This window comes from Heptranchias perlo, chromosome 19, assembly GCF_035084215.1.
Source record: "Heptranchias perlo isolate sHepPer1 chromosome 19, sHepPer1.hap1, whole genome shotgun sequence".
In the NCBI taxonomy this organism is placed as follows: domain Eukaryota; kingdom Metazoa; phylum Chordata; class Chondrichthyes; order Hexanchiformes; family Hexanchidae; genus Heptranchias; species Heptranchias perlo.
In genome coordinates, this window is record NC_090343.1 from 28,236,001 (window position 1) to 28,248,488 (window position 12,488).

The 12,488-nt window shown below is 40.9% G+C and overlaps 1 protein-coding gene across 1 annotated transcript in view; it reads left to right on the top strand.

Moving 5' to 3' along the window:
* The window catches only part of LOC137335464 (stathmin-3-like), a 53,205-nt gene that overhangs the window by 37,568 nt on the left and 3,149 nt on the right, over nucleotides 1–12,488 (top strand). Inside the window, exons 2-4 of the mRNA XM_068000815.1 lie at nucleotides 8,206–8,301; nucleotides 10,476–10,645; nucleotides 11,416–11,607. Coding sequence (XP_067856916.1) covers nucleotides 8,206–8,301; nucleotides 10,476–10,645; nucleotides 11,416–11,607 — 458 coding nt within the window. The remainder of the gene's footprint in view (nucleotides 1–8,205; nucleotides 8,302–10,475; nucleotides 10,646–11,415; nucleotides 11,608–12,488) is intronic.

Below are 12,488 nucleotides of genomic sequence, written 5' to 3' on the forward strand. Positions count from 1 at the left end.
GTCTGACATAAGCTTCCCTTTTTTAACCTTATCTTACCCTGTATGCTCCTTGTCATCCAGAGGGCTCTAGATTTGGCAGTCCCACCCCTTTTCTTTGTGGGAACATGTTTACTCTGAACCCCTTGAATCTCCCCCTTGAATGCCTCCCACTGCTCTGACACTGATTTACCTTCAAGTAGCTGTTTCCAGTCCACTTCTGCTAAATCACTTCTCAGCTTAGAAAAATTGGCCTTGACAGCAAACAGCATGAATGTGGCCCAGTGATATAATCTCCTCTTCATTGTTATAGAAGTCAAAGCAGTGTTCCTAAATGTTGTGGGATTTACAGTCCCAATGCTCAATCATTTCTAAAAAAAATCAATTGTTTTTAAATGTTTGCTGTACAAGTCATCCGCTATCCTTGTGCCAGCAGTATCTTTGCACAATCTCATGTACGCCCATGAGCAGAAGACCTTCAACAGCAATATATAAAATTAGCATCTCGTCAAAACCTGGTGGGTGGGAGCGCAATGTCGGGCGGCAGGAGGCCCAGGTAAGTTGACGGGGTTGGGGTGGGGGGGGGGGGCGGGGGGATGGTGAGCCCAAGGCAGGGGAGGCCATAAGTTTGCTTGTGAGGCCCGCAGGAGCTAAAAAAGGAAACAGGCTTGCCTTTTTAGACCTCTTCTGGCCCCGACTTTTCTTCTCGCTAGGTGGACCTGGCAAGAAAGCCACAACTGCTTCCTTGCTCAGACCCACAGTTAAAATAGCATATTTAAAGACACCCGCCAGTTTTGGGCCGGTGTCCCTCTCGCCTGCTCAGAACAGCAGGTTAAAATTGGAGCCTGCAGGATCGGTGTGGGATGTCGGCAGGTGAGCCCCACTGGCAATTTTAACTGCCCGACATCTGCTGAGCGGGCGGGGTTACAATCGCCCTTTAAAACTCAATTTTTAAAAAAGATTGTGCACATTCTATAACATGTCAACCAAAGCCGCATGGCTTTGAAGTACTGCTACCCAACTGTATGATATTGCAAAATTTATTTTCTCCCCTTGTCTAAGGTTCACCTCCACTGAGAAAGCAAGTGGAGAAAACCACTTCCATACTTGAACCTGTGCTGCTTCTGAACTAGCTCAGTAGGGAGTGTATAAGAGCAGCCCGAGTTTACTTTTGCTCCTGAGTTCCCATCCTTTTCTGCCTCATGGACATATTTTCTAAGCCTTATTATTGTTTCATCCCTTTATCCCTCAGGAATGAATTTACTTTCACTTGATGTATCACCAGATGTCCCAGCTCAATTCAGGCACTTACTGTCTGGAGAATTGTGGGATTAGAATCAACATCATACCAAGCTACAGGTTACTGTGTGAACCAACTAACAGTGCAGTACTGGGCCCACTTTACTCAATTTTTTATGAGAATCATAAGAGTTGATTACTAGAATTAAGGTACAATGTTATCTAATTGTGTAAAATGTTAACTGCAATTGAGCCTTTTCAGTGCTGTCAGTTCACACTACATAGAATCAAGGGCAATTAGGGATGGACAATAAATGCTGGCCTCACCAGCGATGCCCACATCCCATGAATGAATTAAAAAAAATACCAATTTCTGACCTTTGAGCTAAGCCAATAAACAATACTACCTTATGTTAACATGTTATGATATGGAATGCACTACCTGAAAGAGTGGTGGAAGCAGATTGAATAGTAACTTTCAAAAGGGAAAAGGGAATTCAAAAAATTTAACATGTGCCTATTTAAAATTGGACATTTGAGATTTTGGGGGAGACTTTCAACTGCTGATTGTTTGGTTCTTGACTGAAAAATTGACAACCGGCAATTGAAAGTCTGGTGGGGACCGAGTGCACCCATTTGCCCACCTGAATCAACTTTCAGGCAGGCCTTTAAATGAGCACCAAGCACTCCCACCCAAAACAGGTGGGACACTGTGTAGATATGCAAATAGAGCTCCAACATGTGTTGTAGGACCCTGATTACAACCTTCAAGGAGAAATGTGCTGAGCATGCTCGTCGTATACCAGTCCCCTTTCCCCAGGCATTGAGAGGCCTAACTTGGTCCTTAAAGGGACCACTGGAGGCCTCTCCAAAATGGTCTGCTTTTGGGATTTTTAAAAAAAGGTATTTGTGCTCCTTTGGGCCCTCCAAAAATCTTCCAGCCTGCTGCTGACCTGTTCTCATCCCCTGACATTCGCACCCCCTTCCCAACAGGCCTTACCTGTCATGCCGGCTGTGTGCAGTAGCCAGATGATTTTCCTCCCGATGAAACTGGAAAGCGGCAACAGGGCGCCCGCAGCTCACCTAGAAAATGTAAATGAGGGCCATACTGAAAGTGGTATCTAAGGAACCTAGGGGATCTTTGAGGGGATTGCAGGGCATCCCCAAGGTCCATCATCATATTTCTGTATTTTTTTGCTTACTAGGACATTATCTTTATACTGATATATATACTGATGAAAAGCATTTTTTTGCAATGATAGCATTGTTTACATTACGGTAACTGACACTGTCTTTCAGAACTCAGGACAGGGGGTCTTTAGGAACATGTTAATAAATGTATAACTGTCCTCAGGAACACATCAATATTTGCAGTCACTCTTACAGAGAAGAGTAAAAACGGCTGCATTAAACCATCAGTGCGACCGACACATCTGTTGAGAGATCACCACAGACATAATGGCGCCACTTCTGTTTCATGTTGTATTTTGATTGTCACAAAGGAGTTGTTATTGGCTGCAATAGCAAGTAGTACAATCCCAGCGGATGATAGATATATTAATGCTTCAGCAACCACACATCTCCAGGTAATTATGTTAGAATGGGTAGAATTTTGGCATTGCTCTAATGAGAATCAGATGCTGATTTTTGTTTAGTTAACAATACAGTATTATAAAGTACATTGGCTGTAATGCGCTTTGGGATGCCCTGAGGTTGTGAAAGGCGCTATATAAATACAAGTCTTTCTTTCTTGTTGATTCCTGAAAATGCTGATTTCTTTCTCCATTTGGTATTTTGGCCGACACAGATATATTTTGGGAAAAATATAACCTTGCTGGATCCCTTTCTTGTCCCCATAATACATTTATTTTATTTGCTTGTTTAAATTTTGTAGATTTTTTTTCTTTTTTGTTGTTTCCTGACTGCTGTTGTAACTCTATAATAATGTGTGCTAGAGTCAGCCATTAACAAAGAAAGCTATTTTTCCTTAAAATACTCTCTTACTACCATGTGTCAAGACCATGGGGGTGATTTTAGGAGGCAAATGCGGGTGCGTTGGAGGCAGGTGGGGGGGGGTCCGAAAATCACGGAAATCACGGGTTTGGAAGCCGGCTTCAATCCACCGACTTCCGAGTTTCCCAGGGACCCACCTGTGCGCGCGCGGGCGACCCACAAACGTTAAAGTTAAAGAGCCAAATGTACCTCACTGAGGTACTTAAGGCACTTTACCTGTGACAGATTAAGTAGTTAGAAAGATTTTTAACTTACCTGGGCGGCTTGCCCACTGCTTCTGATTTACACCTGGTGAAACCAGATGTGAAGGGCCAGATCAGGGAAAAAGAAACTAAATAAATTAAATAAAAAAACCATCGCGTAAGTGAAAACACTAAATGCACCTACCTTTGAAACCTGCTCCGATGTCCAATATCTCTCTCTCTGATGTTCCCCTCGTTACACTCCCGATATCCCTCCGATGTCCCCCTCTTCACCCTCCCGATGTTCCCCAATCTTCCCCCGATGTCCCCCCGATCTTCCCCTCTCCTGCCCCCAATTTTCCCCTCTCCCCAACCCCGGTCTTCTAGTCCAGAACTTCACCATCACCCCCCCCAATCCGGTCTTCGGTTCCAGCGCTGGATGACGTCTGGCTCTCTCTCTTTCTCGCCTCCCCCCCCCGCCCCAAGTTGCAGCTCCTGACGACAGCCAGCCTGTCAATCAGGTTAGCTGCCGGGCACGAAACCCGGAGAGCCCGTTAACCACTATCAATCAATGTGCGATCGCGTCGGAAACGGTAAGTTTGGTTCATCCGAGTTTGCCATGCGCCCAATCGCGCCCCCATCCCGCTGCCATCCTGCCTCCCCGCTAATATCGGGGCCCAGGTTTCATTTTCTATTAAAAAAATGTAGCTGTGCCATAATGCAAAGTCATATGGTAAAATTTGGCAGCTGTAACGGCACTATGGGAAAGCTACAAACTCTAACTAAAGAATTGAGAGGAGAAAATAAACTATATATATAAAACATTAAAAATATACATTCAAGACTATGTTGCCCTCCTGGAGTCAGGAATACTGCATAAATTATTCAGCTTCAATCTTGCAATTTATTGTATCCAAAGGCCTCCAGTGCATTAAATGTTTCTAACAGATTCCGATACAATTTTATATAATCTCATAACAATGAACCTGGTTCAGATGGTGATTTTTTAAAGTGTCACATATATCCCAACATCTTTTTAAGTAGGGCTACAACAGCTTCTAACTTTAGCAATGGGAATAAACACACACTTGTTTCCTCTAACACTTATTGCAGCCAACTAGCAATGGAGAGATGATTGAATTGTGTATTCAAATGTTTATATGCTACACACAGGATTACAATAATAATGCTCAGAGATACAGCCAAAATATTTGAATTTGGGTGCCATCAGTCTTCCTGTTTGTATATGTACCATTGGGTCCCCCATTCACAAGATGAAGGATTGCTGTTTTCAAAACAATTGAGGATGAAGAACATCTCATATTTTTCCTCCTCTGTACTATTATTTTTGTATTGCCACTGTTATTTTTTCCACTTTTTGTTTCTGCTTTACAACTTTTTTCAGGATTCTCCTTTGTTTATATTTTATAACTTTCCCTTCCTTTACATTTATTTCCATTAGTATTGAAATGTTTCTCAGTGTCACCCTTCTCAATTAGTTCTGTTTTGACTTTTCTATCTTGTCCCTTTTTTCTGTTCCTACTGGCCCTCTATGTGCTCCATGTGCCTGTAGTCGTGTGCTTCATTTTGAAAACAGTCATATTAGAGGCAGAAGACAAAGAGGCAAAGAAGGAGCAAGCAGCAGCAGGGGAATAAAAGGAGTAGACTTGAAGGAACTGGCATTGTTTGTGAAGCAAAGACAAAGATCAAAAGTAAATAGTAGTTCCTGGGGAGCAAAAAAAGAGAAAAAGCAACAAATAATGCCGTGACTTAAATTATCTAAATGGTGCTTTGCTGTTTTTAGAAGTCCATTTCACTTAGGATACAATCTCCTTGTGGCTCTATTTATATTACACAGTGGCCCACTCACATCAGCTAAACAAAGCAAATCTGACTTAGAAGAATGCATTGTTTTGAGGCTGAGCCAAGCAACCATTTAACGTAGGATTTTGAATCATTTTCAGTCCATTGGAACACTTCTTTATAACTAGTGTCGTTATAATTGAATTCATGGATATCCAAGCTTTACTAAGAAGCAACTTGGAACAAGTAGCTTGATAGTAGGATGAGACCGCAGTCTGAGTCTTTCAGTCAAACTGCTGCCCTTAATTCCAATTTGCCACGGGCTCATTATTGCAATTCAGTTATAGTCTTTTCCCTCTAGCAATATTTAAATATCTAGTTGGTATATTTCAAAGTTTATACCTCTGGGCTCTGGTAAGTAGAAGAACTGCTCTGGTCTCTATGTGTAGCGACATTTTAAATGCTTTCAAAAAGAATGTGTTTATGATTCTGACACACATAACAACCAAAGCAATTATTCTCCCATAAAAGATGAAATAATGATCTCTGATAAAAAGTGCACAGCAAGGTCCCACAAAAAGCAAATGAATGAATGACCAGATAATCTGTGTTAGGTTCTTGTGTTTTTCTTTGAATGGCACCATGGGATCTTTTACATCTACTTGAGCAGGCAAACAGGATGTCAGTTTAACATCTCACCTAAAATATGGCAACAATGACAATGCAGCCCTCCCTCAGCACTGCTCTGAAGTGTCAACTTGATTATGTGCTCAAATCTGTCGTGGGGCTTAGAACCCACAAAATTCTGATTGATGGTGAAAGTGCTAACAACTGAGCCAAGCTGACACTTCAGCTCTGTCACTGCATCTCATGCGTACTCATACCTCAGAAAAGCAAAGAGTTAAAATGCTATGTGCAATTGAAATCCTTGGCACACTCATATCTTGTATGGGCTTCACACATCAAAGTACAAACCTGGTCACTTATTGACACACAAGATGGACTTCAGGTTGGGCAAATGGTTGTCATTAGTTATCCCCCTCCATACTTTTGGAAATGCAGCAGTGTGGTGACATTGGACAATGTTATGCTATTTAGTGGGAAGGGAGATGAAAGTGCTGGCCATGTTGACCAATGTATCAGTGGCCTATTTGATTCATATGTGGGCATTTTTATGTACTGGCAGGAATGTAAACTTTAACTGTGAGCTAATCTGACAGTGAAGTGCACAATCTCATGTAGATATGGAGATTGCCGAGGATCATCCCCAAGGATCCCCGGCTGCAGCCTACTGCTGCTGGTTTTCCCGCCCGGCCAGCTGCTCAATTTGGCCGGCTGCCGGGTGGGAAATGGAAGAAAAAAATTATGACATCCTGCCGTTAAATTCTGTAGGACCTCCGCGTCCTTAGCCTCGTTGGGTTTCCCCCCCACCACCCCTGCGCTCCACCACACCCTCCCCGCTTCCCTGTAAATATTAGGGCTCTCTGTGCTAACATGCTGTCAACTTTTTCCATGATACTGCATATAATGAGTCAGAAAAAAATTTTGCTTAGTCAGATAGAAAAGAGAAGAGGTCATTTCTTAGCTATATTGTAAATGGCTTTCTTTTATACTGATAGCCCCACATAAATAACATGGATCATAATTACTCTTAATAGTAATCACTTTTTCTCAGATACTGGCAACGTATTAACATCTGTTCAGTTTACAGGTAGTGTATACTTTGAAGATCATTTATAGAATTACATTTTTAGAAGGAAACAAATTTTTTAAAGCATATTTTCTCCCCTTTGTAGCATCCACAGTCAAATGTCTATGGATCAGCAATCAATAAAGTCAAACAGAATGTTGAGAACTATATAGTCAAAATAGTGGAGTACGAATCAGAAGAAATCATAATCAAACTGCACACAGTTCTGGTCAGACCGCATCTTGAGTACTGTGTCCAGTTCTGGTCACTGAAACACAAGGAGGCAATCAAGTGTTGGAGGCAGCTCGGAGAAGAGCAACAAGACTGAACCCTAGTGTGATAGGTCAAGTTATGAGGAAAGACTGGAGAGAATTGGGGGTAAAGTTTCCTGAGAGATACTCCCAATCTCCCATCCATTTATACCTTTTCTCCAGGGTTTCCTCTGATCTTCCACTGAAGTTACAACAGGTGATTGGTAGAACACCAAAGGAAATTTTACCCTCTGGTCTTTTTAGCCTTGAAAGGGGGCATCTGAGGTGATCTCATAAAGGTATATAAAATTGTAAACAGTATGGAAAAGGTAAATCTGGAAAATTACTTTGCATGAGTAGAACAAGGAAAAGATTCGAAAGAATAAAAGAATTAGGACTGATATCAGGAATTTCTTCTTGATACAAAGAGTGATTAACATATGGAATAGACTCCTGTATAGAGAAGTGGAGGCAAAAACCCTGGAATCATTTAAGAACCAATTAGATACTGCAGTGAGAAGATTTTAAGGTCATTCTTGATGGATGAACTAAGATGAGCCAAACAGCTTTGCTCATCCATAATTATCTTGTGATCTTGTTGAGAGGTAGGTGAATGTATTTGGATATCTCTATACTCTCTGTCAATGTAGCTCTGTGACAAGTTATTAAAGATTGCTGAAGAGCAACTTCAATCAAAGTTCCTGCTAGATTCCCTTTCTTCCTGCTTTCTGAGCACCTCACCTCTGCTTAATGCTGCACTTGATGAACCAACCAAGACCACCAATGTGCCAATAGGGGGAATCTTAAGCATGTAATTTAATTGAGGCTGCAGCAGGAACTTGGGCTTCCTAGTGCCCAGTGCGACATACTAACATAAAGGACCACCAGGTCACCCAAAAAGAATTTGGGGTTTTAATTTAAGCTCTTAACAAGTCTTATCAAACTGATGTCCATTTATGTGAAACCCAACTGAAAAAGTTGTCCAATACTCATGCTAAAAAGTTTGTGTAAATGCAATTTTTATCACATATATCTTTTCTATTTTTTGAAGCCTACAAGGAAAAAATGAAGGAGCTGTCAATGCTCTCGCTGATCTGCTCTTGTTTCTACTCACAACCACATCCCAACACAATTAACAAATTTGGTGGTGAGTAATGTCTTTATGTAATCTATAGGTGGTTGTCTGTAAATATGTTTAGATTGTGTAATTAGACTGTAAATCTAATATTTACTCAGTTTCAAATTCATACCATTTCCTAGTTAGAAATGTGTGACATGGACTAAAAATATAGCACAACTCCTAAAATACTGGTTTATTGATAAACTATATGGTAAATTGTTACCAGAAGAATCCAAATTATTAAAAATATTGTCTGTGTGAACGTAATGTTGTGTATCATATCAGATCACAGAATCAAAGACCACTGTCCTTCAAGAAATCAGATCTCAGAGATCATTGTCCCTTTAGCCTGAAAGAACCAGGAACGGGATGATCAGATCCCAGAATTAACCCTGTAGTGTCATTTCTGATTGGATTAGATGCAAAAATCAGCAAACACATTCTATCAAGAAGAAATTTTGTGGCATAACAATACCTCGCCCAATCCTTATACGCCCCTAAAAAAAAGCTTTAGCGCATAATTAACACTTAAAAAATTTAGTAATTCACAAATCATCATTAACTTTCCCTTTACTTTCCTCACCCCTTGTTTCAATCGCTCTGACGTTTCTTCTCCCCATCCACACAGAGTCAACAACCATGATCCCTGATACACCTTCCTACACCAGCAGAAAGCACCACACCCACCCACACCCGTGCATTCCAGGGCTGATCCACCTTAGACATCATGTCATAAGGCCGGATTTGAAGACCAAAGGCATGTGCATGCCTTATTCGATGGACAATCACGGGCTGCATGTGTGCAATTTTGTGATTGCATTCCCGGCGGTGCAGTTCCATCCAAGTGCCTGGAAGCTGAAATTGTACTCCTTAGTGTACAGGCACAAAGCCACATCCCATTATTCATTTATTTTTCTCACCAATTTTCTCCCATTCCTTTCTCTCTTGAAGGATTTAACTCCTTGCCATTGTGCAGCTCTGCCTGTGCCATTTGCTCTCTATTATTTCCTCCAAATGACCATTTTCAAGAATAACACTTAACAATGAGTGTCAGAGGAGTATCACTCCAGGTCCAATCCCATTCTCAGCTAACATCCACACAAACATACATCGTGCTGGGGTGGGAACTCTGATTGATTTTCCTCTCCTTAACCAAGAGGCAGTAAGGCCAACTGTAGCACCTCTACTGCTGCTCTAACTGAGATCAGCTAACTCAGTACAGGCTGGGGATTTAACTTGGGGCCTTTCTGATCTATATGGCTCAAGTACTTACCGAACCATTGGGGGAGCCTCCACATCCTGTGATATGGGGATTTAGAGTGCAACTGCTTTGCTCGAGTAATCTCTCCAACTTTCTATTCATAAATTACTATTAGATCTCTATGCATAATTGAACCTTTTGGGTTCAGTTTAAATGGGAACAATGACAATTTTTTAAAAAAGATTCTCAATCAGCAAAGAACCACAAGTAAAATGAATCTCAAAAGATTCAAGCCCTAACTCAAGTTCTTTTACTGATACGCTAAAGTTTAAGTGTTGTGAAATGTCTCTACACATCGAAGAATTTTGTTGTAAAATAGATTCTGCAACCAATGTTATTAAATAGCAAAGAGTCAATTTAAAAACTGATAAACCTAACCACTTAATAAAATTATGTTTTTTTAAAATGTCTCCAGGAAATCTGATGATACGTGATAATTTTATTTTTGTTATTCCATAAAATATATTGGGTTGAATCCCCACGGGGGATCTCCTGCTCGTCTGCTGTAACTTCAGTGGAAGAGCTGTGTAAACTCTAAAGAAATTACATAAACAGCTGTTTTTCAGGGGTTCCCATCCCTCTTCCACTAAAGCTATGGCATACAACCAGAAGAACTGCCGTGGAAATTCACTCCCACTGTATACTTTTTCCTTAGATAGCCACATAAAAAGAGCAAAACATAAATGTAACATTCTGAAAACAAACTCCAAATTCTTATCTATCAATAACAAAGAACAGAACAAAACAGTTGCTTTAAAATTAATGTAGAAATGTTTCATTCGGGACCATCCTTTAATAGCTAATGTTGATAATTTAGCACGTTATATGAAGGAATTGGAGACATTAGCTCTCACTTCATGCTTCAATTTGCTTGCAGTACCCTGTTCCAAATCCACTAGAGCATTCACTGTCGTCTTCTTAATGTCTGTTCTTTCTTTAGATATGGAAGTGAAACCAATTAACAAGCGTGCATCTGGACAAGCTTTTGAAGTGATCCTGAAGCCCCAATCCACTGACTTGTCACCTGAACAACCTGTCTCACCAAAGAAGAAGGATATCTCTTTGGAGGAACTCCAGAAACAGCTGGATGATGCTGAGGACAGGAGAAAGGTAAACTAAATGCCAGTTTTATATGTGGGTGGTGAGTTGACAATTTCCCCCCCCCCCACCGAGTCTTCCCATAGATAATGTTATTCTTAAGTCTCCAATTTCCCATAGGCATATGGATTTGAAAGTGAATCTGTCCAATTGTAGTCACAGTGTAGCAGAAAATGTCACCTCTATACCACTATTCATAGAATCATACAGCACAGGAGGCCATTCTGCCCATCGCGCCTGTGCCGGCTCTTTGAAAGAGTTATCCAGTTAGTCCCAGAGGGCTGTGGATGCTCAATCGTTGAGTATATTCAAGAATGAGATTGATAGATTTTTGGATTCTAAGGGAATCAAGGGATATAGGGACCGGGCAGGAAAATGGAGTTGAGGTCAAAGATAAGCCATGATCTAATTGAATGGCGGAGCAGGCTCAAGGGGCCCAAATGGCCTACTCCTGTTCCTATTTCTTAAGTTCTTATGACCCATTCCCTTGATCTTTCTCCATAGCCCTGCAATTTTTTCCTTTTCAAGTATATATCCAATTCCCTTTTGAAAGTTACTATTGAATCTGCATCCACCAACCTTTCTGGACCATAACAACTCGCTGCATAAAATAACATCTCCTGATCTCCCCTCTAGTTCTTTTGGCAATTGCCTTAAATCTGTGTCCTCTGGTTCCCAGCCCTCCTGTCAGTAGAAACAGTTTCTGTTGAACATAATGAGAAGATATTTTGTTGAAATCCCATTCAGATCATTATAACACTTATCATTCTGTGGCTTTACAGTCCCAAGAGATGCAACTTCTGCAGCAACTTGCAGAAAAGCAACAACATAGGCGTATAGTTCTACACAGGGCGATTGTGGATAACTGCGACTTTAGCAGAACTACTGAGAGGAAGTTGAATCAGAAGATGGAAATTAGTAATGAAAATCGTAAAGCTCATATAGCTGCCCTCAAGAATCGTCTTCGTGAGAAGGTAAGTATTTCACTTCCTTTAAATTAAATTTTAATACTTCGAAAAGTAGTTAACCCTAAATAATTGTAATCCTTCATAATAAAGTAACAAATAATTAGCCATTCTCATCATTATTTATTAGGCATCCATATAGGAGAAAGGCTTTGTAGGGTTGGGGTTTCCGGTGGGCTGTGAAAGGCAGCCAGCAGGGGTGCCTGTATAATTGCCAAACCCAATATCGGGTCGGATGTCTTTCAGGCATACTTTGGGCATAGGACGTTGGGCCCCGAAACTGGCTCTCATAGCACTCATTTTACGTCTGTAAATCGAGTGCGATGAGGTCCAATTTCTAACCTATGTTCTGCTGTTAGCAGGTTTCCACATTCTTCAACTAATTATGTACCCATTGTAAAATATATGCAAAAACACATTCCGATGTAATAGCATTTGGAAATACTCTTATGATATTGATTTAATACTTAATGCGGGGCTGTTAAATATATATATATATTTGCCAAATATATGGTAAGGAATTCTTCAGTTTCAAATCTATTCAATGGGTAACTTGATCACACAACTCATAACTCACTAATGACAATATACCGATGGGTTGTAATGACTAGATTTAAACACGTGTGTATCTATATATATATATATATATATATACACACACGTGTTTAATTTTTTGGTGTATGGTTCTCCTGAAGTGCCCATTCCAAACAGGAACTGTAAATGCTGCTCAGGCATTCCAACTGCACAATGGGGAGTACCCCTAATTTGCATCAAAAATGTAGCCATGATGAGCCTAGTGCACGGTAGGTGTGCTAGCTCTAAGTGCTAAGGTGCTGCAGGGAGCACTGTAGCACGCCAAGTGAGCAGAGGACATAGCAAGCCTCAGGGTT